This window comes from Scomber scombrus, chromosome 18, assembly GCF_963691925.1.
Source record: "Scomber scombrus chromosome 18, fScoSco1.1, whole genome shotgun sequence".
Lineage (NCBI taxonomy): Eukaryota > Metazoa > Chordata > Actinopteri > Scombriformes > Scombridae > Scomber > Scomber scombrus.
The window spans coordinates 1,864,154-1,882,939 of NC_084987.1; the positions used below are offsets into that span (position 1 = coordinate 1,864,154).

Consider the following 18,786-nt stretch of genomic DNA (forward strand, 5'->3'; position numbering starts at 1 on the left):
CAAAGACTGGATCTCCGGGACTTTGTCTCGGCTGTTTTGGCACAGCTGCGCTGTTTTGAGACATTCACCTCTGCTGTTTAATGCACTACGGTGTCTCCAGCCAGGGCCGGCCCAAGGCATAAGCTATCTAAGCAGCTGCTTAGGGCCCCGTGAGCACTAGGGGCCCCCCCAAGAGCAATTAACTTAAAAAAGAAAAAAGTAATTAATTTTTTTTTTCCATGTGTGAGTGATGATGATTCATATATTATCAAATGTACGTTCTTGTAAAAAAAAAACCAAAAAAAAAAAAACTACAACAATAATATTATGTTAGCAGAGAGGCAGTAGGAAACTACTTCCTACTGCCTCTCTGCTTGAAATGTCAGAGCTCCACTAGTAACGAGTGCAGTGCGCACTGAGCATCCAGGAGCTAGGAGCAGGTGAATAATGCCCCAGAAAGGACTTAGGTAGGCTACCCTTCAGGGCCAGAAAAAAGAAAAAGGAAGAGGAGGAAAAACAACAAGATAAAGGTATGTCTTGGTAATGTAACATTTGGTGTCAAGGAGTGTTTGAAAAGTTTCCTCAAATTAGGAAAGTCCCTAATTATTGTTGATATTTTGTTCCAACTACGTTAGCCTAAAATAGCAAATTATCTAGCTAACGTTAGTTCAAAACAAGAGAAATGTATTTTCTCTTATGGGTAGTTTAGATAGTTTACTATTCAAGCTAACGTTTTTGTGTTTGTGTAATATTTTGAATAAGTTGATACTCAGTATTATTCTGGGTCGCTTTTTGGCATCAAAACAACGTTTTTGATAACAATGTTTGATAGCAAATGTTTAATAACTAACGTTAATTACAAACGCAGTGACGTTTGCTAGCAATATGGTTTTGCATTAATGAATTAACTTAGTTAACTTTAGTTTGAGGTATGTTGTTTGCAGTTGTTTGCTGCAGAGCACAGTAATTTATGTGAGTAAATAAACATATTCCTTTTACATCAACTCCCTATTATGCTCATACGTTATATGAAACTTCCCCAGGAGCACTGTTAAAGTATTTCGGAGGAGGTACTGACTCAGCCCAGGGGCAATCCACCTCCTCAGGAGCAGCCAAGGCTGATGAATCAGGTGATCGAAAAATAGTCACCATATATATTTATTTTCCATCCACTGTGCCCACTGTCCTCTCTGCTAACTCAGCTGTACCTGGTAAGTTAACAACAAAACAGCCTTTATAATTGCTCAGTGTACTGCAGAATATTCTGAGATGAATCATTTTGCCCAAAAATATTAATTTAATTTCCCTATATGTCCTTCATCTTTGGTCATGTTGATGTTTCATCTACTTCTTCAGCGTCCAGTTTGCAGCAGGGATCAGCAGCTCCGCCAGTAGACCCAGCTGAGTGTCCCTCTTTCCTGTCAGACTACTTTTTTTTTTTTTTATAAACCATTTGTGTTTCCTTGTTTCAGGTGCCTCTGTTGATTTACATCATTATTTAAGTATTTGTCTGATATTCTTTAAATTAATTTTATTTACTGTCTGTTTTTGTACATTTGCTGTTGCAGTTTATTTAAAACAAAACATAATAAAGCAGATTGTGTTTACAGTAAATGTAAATATTTTGTTACTTTTAGTTGGCCTAGATGACATTCAGTATCCCACTTAGTACTATATCACTTTGAATATTAAGTGTAAATCAACCCCAGGCTGCTCTTGTAGCTGAATTTGCTACCATTTCAGATTAAAAACCATAGATGGGTAAAATATGGCGATTTGCCTAATATTAATTGAAAGATTTTTCTGCAAATTTGCAAATCTGGTGTCTGCTTCCATGGCATTAATCACTGTGGATTACAATCTAACTACAACAAAAAGTTCTCACATTTAGTGTATTCGTAATGACAGAGTAGAATAAGTAGAATACGTTTATAGTAGGTGTGTGAATGATCAATAATCATTATTATTGGCAGTAATAGAGGGCCCCAAAATCAAATTTTTCTTAGGGCCCCATGGAGGCTTGGGCCGGCCCTGTCTCCAGCAGCATCTAATTCATTGCTACCTCCTCTGCAGCTTTGGGCGCTGCTCTATAGATTCAGGCTGCGGCTGGTTTAGCCTGTAACGGACAATTTTAACTTGCCTTTAGCTCATTTTTAACTGAACAATGATTTAATTCTATTTTCTGGATAATTTGTATTTGCTTCTCCTTAATTGATTTGGCGATTTGTTCAGTTAGTTTATAGTTTATTTTGATATTCTGATTATTTTCTTCGCAGTTTAGATATTGCTTTGTGGTTGTCTTCTTTAATTTTGGTTAAATTTCTTAATTTGTTTACTTTTGTTTAATCTAAACTAAATTATTTTCTTTAGGCAATTGTATTTAATTATTGCTTAAATTGTCTTTTTTTTTTTTTTTTAATTTACACATTGTTGTATATTTGACTTCCCCTTTTTTTGGTTTATTTTAAATTTTAAATGTAGTTTTGTTCAGTCCCCTTCCCCTTCAGTGGTCCTTCCCCACTAGTAAGCCTCAGCCCCTGATTAGGTTATTTTTTAAAATCTTTATCCTGTTGTATGAATGAATTTTAACATAATAATTTGTAATAAAATAATGTCCTCATTGTACTTTTTATGGTGACTTTGAAAAGTGATAAATAAATCCTTGGGTGCAATTCCCAAGGTGGCGTTGTCGAGCAATACAAATTCAAATTGAAAGCCCTTACCGCTATCGCCACAATCACTTAATTTTGCAAAATCAAATGCAAAAATATTTTTTGGAGTATTTATACATTTAAATTTTAAAGCATTTTGTTAATATTGACCGGGACATATCCTTAAAAGTATTTTTTTGACAAATGATGTAAAATTGTTTTTAAAAAAGTGTTGAATTGCTAAAAGTGAATTTATTTATTTATTTTATTTATTGCACATTTTAGTTAACATTTATTTTCCTGTATATAATCAGATTTTTATATAATAAAATATTGGTCGCAACACATCATTGACCCGGATACATCTTTATACTTCAGATCAGTAGGTGGCGGTAATGCGCCCTGAAAGTTGTTTGCCAACCATCATAGAAACCAACAGAAGAAGTAGAGGAACGCCAGTCCGCAGTGAGAGCTCGTATTTCCCACAGCACCTGAAGGCAACCTGCAGTAAGAGTACGTGAACGCGTCATCGGTAACGCGCGCAAACAGAAACAATCATGGCTGAAGCGGTAAGTATCTGACAACATCTGCTGCTTTTATCCAAATAAAAACACTGAAACGATAACACACGTCAACAACATGAGCTGTAAGGTTGTTGTGATTTAAAGACGCTGTGAGAGGAAAGTTAAATGTTAGTCGTGAAGTAACAAAAGCTGTTAAAATGCCTCCAAAGGGGAATAAATGTAACCGAGCAGATCTTTGTTATATTAGTCTATAATATTACCATACATTAACCAAACATTACACAACTCTCATTAATAACATTTATATACAGTATCAGCTGCTCAACACTAGTTTCAGTTTCACATCAGACCATACAAACAATTAAAAGTATTATGAGTGATGTAGTATGCAGTATTACTAATACTGCATACTACATCACTATAATACTGCAGTACTTTTACTGTAATACTGCATACTACATCATTCATAATACTGCAGTACTTTTACTGTAATACTGTATTACAGATAAATGTGAGGGGGGGTGAGATGATTAATGGGACAGGAAAGAAGAACAAACTAAGTTCTGATACACAAATGTGTTTTCAGTTTTTGGACTTTTTCTCTAATCTTTGATTTTTGCTGAAATATTGGATCATTTGAACATTTATTGAAATGAAAGCATGTGAGAAGTTTAGAGGGAAAAATCACTATTTGGTGGAGCTGTTAACAACTCATAGACATCTGAAATGTGAGCCGACTACACACTGCTGTCTGGTTTCATCTTTAACAATGTGTTGTATTTATAAAGCTTGTTATATTATCCATTGTGTCAAATCTGCATCTGAAAAGTAACTAAAGCTGTTAAATAAATGTAGTGGAGTAGAAAGTACAATATTTCCCTCTGAGATGTAGAAAGTAGCATCACATGAAATACTGCAGTATAGTACAAGTACCTCAAACTGTACTACAGTAAAGTAAAAGTACCTCAAACTGTACTACAGTAAAGTACAAGTACCTCAAACTGTACTACAGTAGAGTACAAGTACCTCAAACTGTACTACAGTAAAGTACTAGTACCTCAAACTGTACTACAGTAAAGTACAAGTACCTCAAACTGTACTCAGGTATCAGCTCAGCCTCCGTCTCTGTTCTTCAGGTATCTGACAGCGAGAAGCAGCCGGCTGTGAAGGCTCCGCCCAAACGGCGCCGCCTCGACCCATCAGCCGTCGTCCCGGTTCCGATTTACTCCAACAAGGTAAAGTACGGAGGGAGGATCTGAGTCAGGAATCACATCAGGATCCGTTTGTGCTTTAATGTTGAATGTTGTTCTCAGGTAAACAGCTGTCTGCACCTGAAGCCGATGGCTTCGGTCTTCACTCGGACGCAGAACAGAGGTAAGTTCCAGGTTCAGTTAAGCTCAGCTGATATTTCCTGCTGTGAGGCCGTCAGCTGATCTTCTGTCTGTCTCCAGACGACGGAGCGGACGACGGTTTGCTGTCGCAGATGTTTTTATCTCGAGGAACGACGAAGACGCTCAGCGACGTCGTGCTCACCGACTCCGAGGATGAGACTGAGCACGTGCAGAACAAAGCGAAGGATGAGGAGAGGAGGAAAGAGCTGTGAGTAGCCAAGTGTTAAATCTAAGTAACCTGTCGTCCACACAGTCTAAACCAGAGCAGAATGAGTAAAAACACACTCCGCTTATAAATGAATAAAAGTCATTGTGTGTGTTTTATTATTTCAGGGAAGCCGTCCGCAGCCCGTCCCCCCCCCCACCAGAGAGTCAGGTTCAGAAACCATCGTGGAAGGTCACCCAGAAGATCAGGTGTGTGTGTGTGTGTGTGTGTGTGTGAAGAGCTTTATTGGAATAATCCTAATCAGAAAGAACTGAATGAATACTTTACATTAATATACAATATGTGGCTATTTGAACCACAACAGCATTTCATGTCTTTATTTTTATGTATTATTTACCAACTTTCAAGAAAAATGAAATCTGTTAATCAATTGTTCTTTAATCCTTAAAGGGATAGTTCAGATTTTTTGACATGACGTTGTATGACATCCTCACCATCAGTGTCGTGCATCAGCAGTGACTTTTCCCCCACTGCGTCCTGTGAGCAGAGTTCTGGCCCGCTTTTGGTGTTGAAGAAAGTAGTTCCGGTTAGTTTCTGGGGTCACAAAGATAAAGCTTTTTGCTTCAAAAAACAACATGCGTTCAAAAGCGTAAATACATTTGCATCACAAAATCATTGTCCGTAAAAAAGTCAGACCTCACAATCACCTGGTACTATCATGGCCGTAGCTACCATTGAAGACACCGAGGTCATGTCCTCGGTATTTTTTTCTTGAAGTTTCGTTTCATTGTGAAGTGAAATTAGCATCAACGGACCGTCACGTCAATACGTCACACGTACTTGCAGATACCGCTGCCATGTCAAAACGAAAGTAGTCGGCTATAACCAGCGGTGGAGTGAGGCCTTGAAATCCACCGGGAATCTTTTCACGGCCCCGGTGTTATGTGCCAACTGGTTTCCAATTGAACTGGTTTCCTTACTGAACATCTCCAGCTTGTGTTGCGCTTCCTTCAGCAGATTCGTCACAAATTCACAAATAAACAAATATATACAGCCAGCAGCATATTACTGGATATGTTTAAGTTGCAGTTATATAGTGCTCACTTCGCTGCAGTAGATGTTGAACTGCGACTTGAACATCACCACAAATATGTTGTCTACTTTTGTGAATTGGACTTGACCCGATTTTGCAAACTGTTCATTCATTGGACGAGCCCTTTTCTCCCAGCATGCCGTGCTTCATTCCACATTTTAAGAACAAACAAAGAAAATAATATATTGCAGTTATAATTTTTAAATATGCAACCATGGAAGTTGTAGAATACTGAAATAGGAGATGATTTAAGTTGCAAAATTGGAAATGATGAGAAAGAACTGGTTATAAATACATCATGGATTACACTGAACTGATATATAAATCATAGTCTTCTTTTTTACCTCGGTATTTGAAAAATCCTGGCTACGGCCTTGGGCACTATTTTCCCTCCCTTCGGATCACTGCGCGCTGCCGCCTGTTGACAGCTGTGCACCTTTCCATCGGCTGTTTCACGGTGTTTACATCGGTTTGCTCGGATGGTAAACGTAAATACACTACCGGTCAAAAGTTTTAGAACACCTCACCTCAAAAAATGGTACAAAGGTAAGTGGTGAACTGCCAGAGGTTAAAGAAAAAGGTAAGGTTATCCAAAACTGAAAATTATACACAAACACTTAAAAATTTAGGTCTTTCCGACAGAGAAATTGTGAAGAAAGTCAAGGTGTCAGTGAGGACAGTCTCACTCAGAAACTGGGGGAAACTCTGAAAGGAAGAGGTCTGGCAGACCCAAAGCCATAACAGAGTCAGAAGACAAGTTTCTGAGAGTCAACAGCTTGCGTGATCGGCGGCTCGCAGGACAACAGCTTCAAGCTTCATAGTGGTCGTAGTAAGAGAGTCTCAGTTTCTACTGTGAAGAGAAGACTTCCAGTTGCAGGTGTGACAGGTGGAGGGTTAGGGTGCTAAGAGTCAGAATAAGAAGAAGAGGCTTGCCTGGGCCATGAAACACCACCAATGGACTACTGGAGACTGGAAGAAGCTGTTATGGACTGATGAATCAACATGTAAAATATTCTGTTCATCACCCAGGAGTTTTGTAGCCGTCGAGTAGAAAGGATGGTTCCTCAGTGTGTGACATTAACTGTTAAACATGGAGCAGGAAGCATGATGGTCTGATGTTGTTCTGGATCCAGGGTCGGCTACCACAGCATTCTGCAGCGATGCCATGCAGAACCCTCTGGTATGCACGTAGTTGGTCAGGGATTTTCTTTTCCTTTTACCACATGCAGCAAATTTTTGACATTTTTGCTTGAAGGATGACAGAAATAGTTAATCTGCTATTAAAGTAGCTGCAGATTAATTTTGTTTTGATCAATGAAAACAATAAATAATGAAAATAATGATTCAACCAACACATGAATATTTTTCATAATACAGAAAGAAACATGAAATATTATTCATTTGTAATTTTAAAAAAAGATCAGCTGTGGTGGAAGTATAGTAGAATAGAAAGAAAAAAGGAAGGAAGGAGGAAGATTAGGAAAGAAAGATGTTCCAGTGTTCAGTGATAGAGGACTGTATTCAGTCATTATAAAGTAGCTGATCAGCTTCTATTGAGCTTCATCAGTGTGAGTTAGTCATATCAAGTGATATCTGACACATTTACAGTCTTTTTAGCATCAGATTCCCTCTTAGTGTTTCCCTGTTGAGCTGTGCTGGAAGTATAGTAACAAGAAGACTTTGCTACTAAAAACACTGTAACGGAAGATCATATTTCTGTTGTAACTGTATAAAAGTGGCAAACCTATTTTCAATGTAGAGGTCAGATAGTGTACCTATTCCATTTCTTGCCCAGACATTAAAAGCTTTATCCATCATTGATGGGACACACATATGATTCTTGATGAATGGTGCAACAAGTGAAAGCTCAGTGAGATTAAAGGTCCTTCTAAACTTGTTCCAGGTTTTAATCGAATGGATAACAACTGGGTTAGAGGTAAAGGCTGAAATAAGCTGTTTGAAAGGTAATTTGGAACATGGTAAAGCTGCTGGGGAGGTAGATCCAATGGATGCCCTCTCTAACACCATCCATTCAGTACTATTGACATTCATGCAATCACTTCTCAACCAATACAGCAATGCTCTTATATTGGCAGCCCAATGGTAATACATGAAATTTGGAAGTGCCATACCTCCCATCGCACGAAGTCTCTGTAGTATATTTTTATTAATCCTGGGCTGCCTTTTATGCCATATAAAGGATGAAATCTGACTGTTTAAATTGGAAAAAAAGATTTTGTTAGAAAAATAGGAAGACATTGAAATCAATATAAAAACTTAGGGAGAATATTCATCTTGGTCATATTGATCCTCCCTCCCAAGGAGAGAGGCAAAGGGTCCCAGCGCTCCAGGTCTTATTTAAGATTACTTAAGAGTGGATGATAGTTGGCCTTGTAGAGGTCCTTGTGGTTACGTGTGACCCATATACCTAAATATTTTATTTTTTTAGGACTAAATTTAAAAGGGATTGACCCAAAGTATGATCTGTCTACAGAAGAAGTGGGCATAAGCTCGCTTTTCTGAAGGTTAACTTTATAACCAGATATTATTCTGAACTTTGAGTAGAGTTGGTAATGCAGGAAGGCTTGAGAGGGGGTCCGATATAAACCATCTGCATAAAGTGAGACTTTATGCTCTGAACCAGCCTGGTGTATCCCCATGATGGTGGAGCACTGCTTCAGGGCTAATGCACGTGGCTCAAGCGCAACGGCAAACAAAAGTGGTGAAAGAAGACGACCCTGCCTCATACCCCGCTTCGGCTCAAAGTATGTGGATAAGTTATTATTGGTTCGTACCGCCGCCACTGGGAGCGTGTATAGGATTCTGATCCAGGAAATGAATTTAGGGCTGAATTTAAACGCTTCTAAAGTCTTGAAAAGATAGTCCCACTCCACCCGATCAAATGCTTTTTCAGCATCGAGTGAGAGCATCACCTCGATATTCCCAGGATCGGGCGAAGTGGAACAATAGAGGATATGAATGAATAGTGATTTTTTTTTTTATAAAACCTGTCTTGTCGGATGAAATAATAGAGGGGATAATATTTCCAAGGCAACAAGCCAAAGTCTTGGCAAGAATCTTTGCATCTGTATTCAGCAACGAAGCTGGGCGGTATGAACTGAAATTAAGGGTTCTTTTAATCCTTTTTAAGTAAAAGGGAGATGACTGCTTGACGCATGGTTGGGGGCAAAGAATTGGTGACTAGAGATTCTTCAAATACTAACAATAACAACGGGGATAACTGGTCAGAAAACTTTTTGAAAAATTAGGTTGGGAACCGTCTGGCCCCGGAGTTTGCCCCTTTGCATGGCACCTATTGCTGGCCCCCACCCTTCATGTTACTTTGAGACACATTTGAACATCTGTGAACTCATACTTTAATGTGTGTGTGTGTGTGTGTGTCTGTGTGTGTGTGTGTGTGTGTGTGTGTGTGTGTGACAGTGAGATTGACAGGAAGCTCAGGGCAGTGAACTCCCTCCTCTCTCCGGAGCCTCGGGGCCGGAGGGCGAGGCGTCGGCGAGGCCCCCAGTCTGCATCGCTCGACGAGCCACAAGACGACGACGACGTCCTCATCATGACCCCCGAGGACGACAACAACGCCCACCACGACGACGACGATGATGACATCATCATCATGAACCCTGATTTGCAGTACAGCTCCTTAGTCCGAGAAATTCCACTCAAGATCCGATGCCGAACGGTCGTCCACAAGATCCCGGTGCTGTCGGTACGTTGCTCCTCCTCCTCAGGTGAAGATGAAGGAGGCGTTTAGGACACGTTGGTCTCTTTATGTTCGTGTTTCGTGTGTTTCGTTTCAGTCGGCGCCTCTGAGCCACGTGGTGAGCCAGCTGTCCGTCATTCTTGAAGTCCCGCCTACTCGCCTGCTGTTGTTGAGGGAGGAAGTGGAGCTGCCGACAGACGCCACCGTCAGCGAGCTCGGCCTCGGCATCGCAGACATCATAGGTGGGTCTGTGTGTGTGTGTGTGTGTGTGTGTGTGTGTGTTTATACAGTCTACTATTCAGGTCAGTGATAAATAAGTGTTGTCAAGATGATCAATTCATAAATCAGTTAAACTAGATTTAAAAGCAGGATCAGGTTTGTTAAAATGTACATTTAGTATTTTGTTGGTTTTATATCATTTGAAATGACATTTGCACCATTTTTTACCAAAAGTAAGACTGAATGCTCCTGAAAATGTCAAATGGTGTAACCACAAAATAATGATACATATTACATGTTTTATCCTTCTAGAGATAAAGAAAGAAAGAAAGAAAAAAAAAAAAAGAAGTAGGATAAGGAAAGAAAGAAGGAAGGATAAGGAAGGAAAGAAATAAAGAACAAGAAGTAGGATAAGGAAGAAAAGAAGGAAAGAAAGAAAGAAGGAAAGAACAAGAAGTAGGATAAGGAAAGAAAGAAAGAAAGAAAAAGAAGTAGGATAAGGAAAGAAAGAAGGAAGGATAAGGAAGGAAAGAAAGAAAGAAAAAGAAGTAGGATAAGGAAGGAAAGAAAGAAAGAAAGAAAGAAAGAACAAGAAGTAGGATAAGGAAGGAAAGAAGGAAGGAAAGAAAGAAAAAGAAGTAGGATAAGGAAAGAAAGAAGGAAGGATAAGGAAGGAAAGAAAGAAAGAACAAGAAGTAGGATAAGGAAAGAAAGAAGTAAAGCAGTCAGGATCCTGGTCTCCATGGTTACCAGAGTAAATTTAATATTTAGAACAATTGTATTCCATTACCTTTATTTAATATAAAGTTATAATGTAAGATCATGCCAAACTAGTTGATATGGTGTTTTATTGACAATTTACTGTTTTTAAGCAAGTTGAATTATTTGGTACAAAGTTTTTATGGTTACACCACTTAGACATTTTTACCATAATCCTCTAATATATTCTCTCTAAATGGATTAAAAGCAGAAATTTGATGCTGGGTCCACAAAAAAAGAATGTGTGCAAGTTATTCATACGTTTATTTATTTTTTAAATTTAACGGATGAAAATGTAGAATTTAACTGATTTATATAAGATTTCATTCCAGTTAATCAGTGGTGCAGTTCTCATTTACACCACCAGATGGCACTGAAACATTCTTATTACTGACAAAAGTACTGCTCCTCCTCCTCTTCCTCCTTCTCCTCCTCCTCTTCTTCCTCCTGTTCCTCCTTCTGCTCCTCCTCCTTCTTCCTCCTGCTCCTCCTCCTCTTCCTCCTTCTGCTCCTCTTCCTCCTGCTCCTCCTCTTCCTCCTTCTCCTCCTCTTCCTCTTCCTGTTCCTTCTTCTGTTCCTCCTCCTCTTCCTCCTTCTGCTCCTCCTTCTCTTCCTCCTCCTCCTCTCCATCATCAGCCCTCCTTGTTCTTCTTATCCCCTTCTTCCTCCTCTTCCTCCTTCTGCTCCTCCTATTCATCCTCCTTCCTCTTCCTCCTCCTTGTCCTCCTGCTTTTTCTCCTCATCCTCCTCCCATTCCCATTCTTCCTCCTCCTCCTTTTCCTTCTCTTCCTACTCCTCCTCCTTCCTCCTCTTCCTTCTCCTCTTCCTCTTCCTCCTTCTGCTCCTCCTCCTCTTCCTCCTCCTGCTCCTCTTCCTCCTTCTGCTCCTCCTATTCATCCTCCTTCCTCTTCCTCCTCCTTGTCCTCCTGCTTTTTCTCCTCATCCTCCTCCAATTCCCATTCTTCCTCCTCCTCCTTTTCCTTCTCTACCTACTCCTCCTCCATCCTCCTCTTCCTCCTCCTGCTCCTCATCTTCCTCTTTCTCCTCCTCCTCCTCTTCCTCCTCCTGTTCCTCCTTCTGCTCCTCCTCCTTGTTCCTCCTGCTCCTCCTCCTCTTCCTCCTTCTGCTCCTCCTTCTCTTCCTCCTCCTCCTCTTCCTCCTCCTCTCCATCATCAGCCCTCCTTTTCTTCTTATCCCCCTTCTTCCTCCTTCTGCTCCTCCTATTCATCCTCCTTCCTCTTCCTCCTCCTTGTCCTCCTGCTTTTTCTCCTCATCCTCCTCCCATTCCCATTCTTCCTCCTCCTTCCTCCTCTTCCTTCTCCTCCCCCTCTTCCTCCTTCTGCTCCTCCTCCTCTTCTTCCTTCTGCTCCTCCTCCTCTTCCTCTTCCTGCTCCTCCTCCTCTTCCACCTTCTGCTCCTCCTCTTCTTCCTCCTGCTCCTGCCCCTCCTCCTCTTCCTCTTTCTGCTCCTCCTCCTCTTCCTCTTTCTGCTCCTCCTCTTCTTCTTCCTCCTGCTCCTCCTCCTTCTGCTCCTCCTCCTCTTCCTCCTTCTCCTCCTCCTCCTCCTGTTCCTCCTTCTGCTCCTCCTCCTTGTTCCTCCTGCTCCTCCTCCTCTTCCTGCTCCTCCTTCTCTTCCTCCTCCTCCTCCTCTTCCTCCTCCTCTCCATCATCAGCCCTCCTTTTCTTCTTATCCCCCTTCTTCCTCCTTCTGCTCCTCCTATTCATCCTCCTTCCTCTTCCTCCTCCTTGTCCTCCTGCTTTTTCTCCTCAACCTCCTCCCATTCCCATTCTTCCTCCTCCTCCTCCTTCCTCCTCTTCCTTTTCCTCCCCTTCTTCCTCCTTCTGCTCCTCCTCCTCTTCTTCCTTCTGCTCCTCCTCCTCTTCTTCCTCCTGCTCCTCCTCCTCTTCCACCTTCTGCTCCTCCTCTTCTTCCTCCTGCTCCTGCCCCTCCTCCTCTTCCTCTTTCTGCCCCTCCTCCTCTTCCTCCTCCTCCTTCTGCTCCTCCTCCTTGTTCCTCCTGCTCCTCCTCCTCTTCCTCCTTCTGCTCCTCCTTCTCTTCCTCCTCCTCATCTTCCTCCTCCTCTCCATCATCAGCCCTCCCTTTCTTCTTATCCCCCTTCTTCCTCCTTCTGCTCCTCCTATTCATCCTCCTTCCTCTTCCTCCTCCTTGTCCTCCTGCTTTTTCTCCTCATCCTCCTCCCATTCCCATTCTTCCTCCTCCTCCTCCTTCCTCCTCTTCCTTCTCCTCCTCCTCTTCCTCTTTCTGCTCCTCCTCTTCTTCTTCCTCCTGCTCCTCCTCCTTCTGCTCCTCCTCCTCTGCTTCCTCCTCCTCCTCTTCCTCCTTCTGCTCCTCCTATTCATCCTCCTTCCTCTTCCTCCTCCTTGTCCTCCTGCTTTTTCTCCTCAACCTCCTCCCATTCCCATTCTTCCTCCTCCTCCTCCTTCCTCCTCTTCCTTTTCCTCCCCTTCTTCCTCCTTCTGCTCCTCCTCCTCTTCTTCCTTCTGCTCCTCCTCCTCTTCTTCCTCCTGCTCCTCCTCCTCTTCCACCTTCTGCTCCTCCTCTTCTTCCTCCTGCTCCTGCCCCTCCTCCTCTTCCTCTTTCTGCCCCTCCTCCTCTTCCTCCTCCTCCTTCTGCTCCTCCTCCTTGTTCCTCCTGCTCCTCCTCCTCTTCCTCCTTCTGCTCCTCCTTCTCTTCCTCCTCCTCATCTTCCTCCTCCTCTCCATCATCAGCCCTCCCTTTCTTCTTATCCCCCTTCTTCCTCCTTCTGCTCCTCCTATTCATCCTCCTTCCTCTTCCTCCTCCTTGTCCTCCTGCTTTTTCTCCTCATCCTCCTCCCATTCCCATTCTTCCTCCTCCTCCTCCTTCCTCCTCTTCCTTCTCTTCCTCCTCTTCCTCTTTCTGCTCCTCCTCTTCTTCTTCCTCCTGCTCCTCCTCCTTCTGCTCCTCCTCCTCTGCTTCCTCCTCCTCCTCTTCCTCCTTCTGCTCCTCCTATTCATCCTCCTTCCTCTTCCTCCTCCTTGTCCTCCTGCTTTTTCTCCTCATCCTCCTCCCATTCCCATTCTTCCTCCTCCTTCCTCCTCTTCCTTCTCCTCCCCCTCTTCCTCCTTCTGCTCCTCCTCCTCTTCTTCCTTCTGCTCCTCCTCCTCTGCTTCCTCCTCCTCCTCTTCCTCCTTCTGCTCCTCCTATTCATCCTCCTTCCTCTTCCTCCTCCTTGTCCTCCTGCTTTTTCTCCTCATCCTCCTCCCATTCCCATTCTTCCTCCTCTTCCTTCTCCTCCCCCTCTTCCTCCTCCTGCTCCTCCTCCTCTTCCTCCTTCTGCTCCTCCTCTTCCTTTTTGTTTTGTTTTCTCTGTTTTTAAAGATATTTATCATTCATATCATTAGTGCCACGGGTGCTACGCTCCGAGGCACTCCCCTCAGCAGTAATACTGCAGAGGGGAGTGCCTCGGGGCGAAGCCCCGAGGCATCTCTTATTCTTCACCATACTTATTATTTTTATTCTTCCGCCAAATTTCGGCGCGTAACTCCTCCCACAGCTTTGAGAAAACCCCGACAATATATACATCAAAACGTGCGGCTCGATCGGGATATGGGTGCTATTATTCAGAATGTCCAGAATCCAATTTTTCCCAGAGTTATTCCCAAAATACCGGGAAATTTCTCCATTGAAAATGAATGGGAATTTTTTTTTAAAACCACACATTTTCACCTTTTTTCAGAGTCACCTAGCTGTCTCATACCTCCACGTAGAAATGTGATTCAAACTTTAAAACGGAGGAAAACTTGTGCTCTCTCCAAAACAATACACTGTTTTTACATAACATGTAAACTTTTCAAACTATGAGCAGTCAAACGAGGAGTGGAAATCACTTTTTCTTCAAAGTTAGAGTGGAAGCGTCAGTTAGCTTGAGTGTGAGAAGCAGTAAAATATGAACTTAATTTTTATTTTTATCTCGAGCTCACGGCCAAACCGTGACAAGGAGACAAATAATTTTTTGTCAAAATGTAGACATAGGTGTTGGGATTCATAAAATGTGACATTGACAGGCGGGGTCTGCACAAAATTTAAACGGGGGGGCCGAGTCCGGCGGCAATACCTGTCTCTCTCCCCATTGACTGTAATGTAATCGTCTGTTTTTTTTCAAAAGAATCTCACTCTGTCTTTGCACTGAGCTTACGCGCTCATTTTAAGGAGTATCTGAATAAAATAAACACTGTCAGAATCTGCCGGCTTCTGTGTCTCTCACAGTGTTTTCGGTTTTTGGACAGGAGTTACGGTTTTCTCACAGTTTGCAATTGTTCGGGACCTTGTCAGAAGCCAAATTCTGGGGAATTTTGAGAATTTTTTCCAAGCAGATTCTCAAATCACCGTAGCAACCGTAGAACCTCTGCTGTCCTTGACAGCCTGTTGCTGGGCGGAAACTGACCTACTTTTCTGTGATTGGCTGATTCCTGTCTGTCTATTTTGTCAGTTAACCAAGCTGGCTCTCAGCAATAGCATCCATGTTTAGGGTAGAGGTGGTAACTTTGATTGACAGGTGACACTCTGTAGGGGGCGGGGCTTCCGCAGACTCAGCGGTAATGCCCACAGAGGTGGTGACTTTGATTGACAGGTGACACTGGGTAGTGGGCGGGGCTTCCGCGGCTGATTTTTACACAACTTTGAAGCCCAATTTCACATATTTGGCAATTTTTTTAGTCATTCACATTTGGCAGGGTGGTTAACAACACACTCTTCTGTGGCATGTCAAACTCAGAACACATATTTATTCTTTCTTTACAGGGACTTTAATCAGTTTAAATAAATATTATTTATGCTTAAATATGATTACCTGGAATATTGGAATTGAAATATTGGAATATTTCCAGTCAATTTCCAAGAAGAATTCCAGTCATAAAGAACTATAATAAAATCTAATCTCTTAATGATAAGATATACTTATTAATTTCATAACAGTGATGTTCCTGTCTGTGAAAAAAATGAAGTAGACTTTAATTAATTAGTTTAAATAAGTATTATTTATGCTTAAATATGATTAACATTTACTTAATATTTTCAGGTATGTTAAGTTGAGAATAAAGTACATTACACTTGATACTGACTAGTAAGATGTACTTAATACTCGAAACCAGAATATGATCAGGGTGACTTTTGAACACTGGAAATAAATCGTGTACTCATTCCGGCAGCAGTCCCGTGGCACTCAAAATTTCCCTGGAATTTTCTAGTTATAATTATGATTAAGGTCATATGCATTAAGCAGATCTCCTCCTCTTTGTGTGTCAGTCTGGAGGAAGAAACGAAGGGTCAGAGGGCAGGAAACACATCTGATAGAGAGTCTGGAATTTATCTGAGCTTCTTTAATCAAAGTAAACACTGAGATCTGAAAATCCTCCTGCTCCTCATCTTCCTCTTTCTCCTCCTCCTCCTCTTCCTCCTCCTGTTCCTCCTTCTGCTCCTCCTCCTTGTTCCTCCTGCTCCTCCTCCTCTTCCTCCTTCTGCTCCTCCTTCTCTTCCTCCTCCTCCTCTTCCTCCTCCTCTCCATCATCAGCCCTCCTTTTCTTCTTATCCCCCTTCTTCCTCCTTCTGCTCCTCCTATTCATCCTCCTTCCTCTTCCTCCTCCTTGTCCTCCTGCTTTTTCTCCTCATCCTCCTCCCATTCCCATTCTTCCTCCTCCTTCCTCCTCTTCCTTCTCCTCCCCCTCTTCCTCCTTCTGCTCCTCCTCCTCTTCTTCCTTCTGCTCCTCCTCCTCTTCCTCTTCCTGCTCCTCCTCCTCTTCCACCTTCTGCTCCTCCTCTTCTTCCTCCTGCTCCTGCCCCTCCTCCTCTTCCTCTTTCTGCTCCTCCTCCTCTTCCTCTTTCTGCTCCTCCTCTTCTTCTTCCTCCTGCTCCTCCTCCTTCTGCTCCTCCTCCTCTTCCTCCTTCTCCTCCTCCTCCTCCTGTTCCTCCTTCTGCTCCTCCTCCTTGTTCCTCCTGCTCCTCCTCCTCTTCCTGCTCCTCCTTCTCTTCCTCCTCCTCCTCCTCTTCCTCCTCCTCTCCATCATCAGCCCTCCTTTTCTTCTTATCCCCCTTCTTCCTCCTTCTGCTCCTCCTATTCATCCTCCTTCCTCTTCCTCCTCCTTGTCCTCCTGCTTTTTCTCCTCAACCTCCTCCCATTCCCATTCTTCCTCCTCCTCCTCCTTCCTCCTCTTCCTTTTCCTCCCCTTCTTCCTCCTTCTGCTCCTCCTCCTCTTCTTCCTTCTGCTCCTCCTCCTCTTCTTCCTCCTGCTCCTCCTCCTCTTCCACCTTCTGCTCCTCCTCTTCTTCCTCCTGCTCCTGCTCCTCCTCCTCTTCCTCTTTCTGCCCCTCCTCCTCTTCCTCCTCCTCCTTCTGCTCCTCCTCCTTGTTCCTCCTGCTCCTCCTCCTCTTCCTCCTTCTGCTCCTCCTTCTCTTCCTCCTCCTCATCTTCCTCCTCCTCTCCATCATCAGCCCTCCCTTTCTTCTTATCCCCCTTCTTCCTCCTTCTGCTCCTCCTATTCATCCTCCTTCCTCTTCCTCCTCCTTGTCCTCCTGCTTTTTCTCCTCATCCTCCTCCCATTCCCATTCTTCCTCCTCCTCCTCCTTCCTCCTCTTCCTTCTCCTCCTCCTCTTCCTCTTTCTGCTCCTCCTCTTCTTCTTCCTCCTGCTCCTCCTCCTTCTGCTCCTCCTCCTCTGCTTCCTCCTCCTCCTCTTCCTCCTTCTGCTCCTCCTATTCATCCTCCTTCCTCTTCCTCCTCCTTGTCCTCCTGCTTTTTCTCCTCATCCTCCTCCCATTCCCATTCTTCCTCCTCCTTCCTCCTCTTCCTTCTCCTCCCCCTCTTCCTCCTTCTGCTCCTCCTCCTCTTCTTCCTTCTGCTCCTCCTCCTCTGCTTCCTCCTCCTCCTCTTCCTCCTTCTGCTCCTCCTATTCATCCTCCTTCCTCTTCCTCCTCCTTGTCCTCCTGCTTTTTCTCCTCATCCTCCTCCCATTCCCATTCTTCCTCCTCTTCCTTCTCCTCCCCCTCTTCCTCCTCCTGCTCCTCCTCCTCTTCCTCCTTCTGCTCCTCCTCTTCCTTTTTGTTTTGTTTTCTCTGTTTTTAAAGATATTTATCATTCATATCATTATAATTATGATTAAGGTCATATGCATTAAGCAGATCTCCTCCTCTTTGTGTGTCAGTCTGGAGGAAGAAACGAAGGGTCAGAGGGCAGGAAACACATCTGATAGAGAGTCTGGAATTTATCTGAGCTTCTTTAATCAAAGTAAACACTGAGATCTGAAAATCAATCGTGAAAGCAGCTGGTAGATAAGATGAGAGGAATGTGATCAATCCGTCCAGACTGAGGCAGAGTTTCAGACGAGCTTCAGATGTTTCTGAGCTGATGAAAACAGGATGAACCTTCTCCTCCTCCTCTTCCTCCTTCTGCTCCTCCTACTCTTCCTCCTTCTGCTCCTCCTCCTGCTCCTCCTCTTCCTCCTTCTCCTCCTCCTCCTCTTCCTCCTTCTGCTCCTCCTCCTGCTCCTCCTCTTCCTCCTTCTCCTCCTCCTCCTCTTCCTCCTCCTGTTCCTCCTTCTGCTCCTCCTCCTTGTTCCTCCTGCTCCTCCTCCTCTTCCTCCTTCTGCTCCTCCTTCTCTTCCTCCTCCTCCTCTCCATCATCAGCCCTCCTTGTTCTTCTTATCCCCTTCTTCCTCCTCTTCCTCCTTCTGCTCCTCCTATTCATCCTCCTTCCTCTTCCTCCTCCTTGTCCTCCTGCTTTTTCTCCTCATCCTCCTCCAATTCCCATTCTTCCTCCTCCTCCTTTTCCTTCTCTACCTACTCCTCCTCCATCCTCCTCTTCCTCCTCCTGCTCCTCATCTTCCTCCTTCTCCTCCTCCTCCTCTTCCTCCTCCTGTTCCTCCTTCTGCTCCTCCTCCTGCTCCTGCTACTCCTCCTCTTCCTCCTTCTGCTCCTCCTCCTGCTCCTCCTTCTGCTCCTCCTCCTCTTCCTCCTTCTGCTCTCCTCTTCCTCCTGCTCCTGCCCCTCTTCCTCTTTCTGCTCCTCCTCTTTTTCTTCCTCCTCCTCCTACTCCTCTTCTTCATCCTGCTCCTCTTCCTCCTCCTCCTGCTCCTCTTCTTCCTCCTGTTCCTCCTCCTCTTCCTCCTTCTGCTCCTCCTCCTCTTCTTCCTCCTGCTCCTCCTCCTCTTCCTCCTTCTTTTGCTCCTCCTCTTCCTCCTCCTGCTCCTCCTCCTCTTCCTCCTTCTGCTCCTCCTCCTCTTCTTCCTCCTGCTCCTCCTCCTCTTCCTCCT

At 43.7% G+C, this 18,786-nt stretch overlaps 1 protein-coding gene across 1 annotated transcript in view; it reads left to right on the plus strand.

Moving 5' to 3' along the window:
• Positions 1-3,187: 3,187 nt before the first annotated feature.
• Positions 3,188-18,786, plus strand: part of nfatc2ip (nuclear factor of activated T cells 2 interacting protein) — an 18,066-nt gene continuing 2,467 nt past the window's right edge. The window contains exons 1-7 of the mRNA XM_062438413.1: positions 3,188-3,199; positions 4,291-4,389; positions 4,468-4,528; positions 4,606-4,753; positions 4,879-4,959; positions 9,246-9,531; positions 9,623-9,767. Coding sequence (XP_062294397.1) covers positions 3,188-3,199; positions 4,291-4,389; positions 4,468-4,528; positions 4,606-4,753; positions 4,879-4,959; positions 9,246-9,531; positions 9,623-9,767 — 832 coding nt within the window. The remainder of the gene's footprint in view (positions 3,200-4,290; positions 4,390-4,467; positions 4,529-4,605; positions 4,754-4,878; positions 4,960-9,245; positions 9,532-9,622; positions 9,768-18,786) is intronic.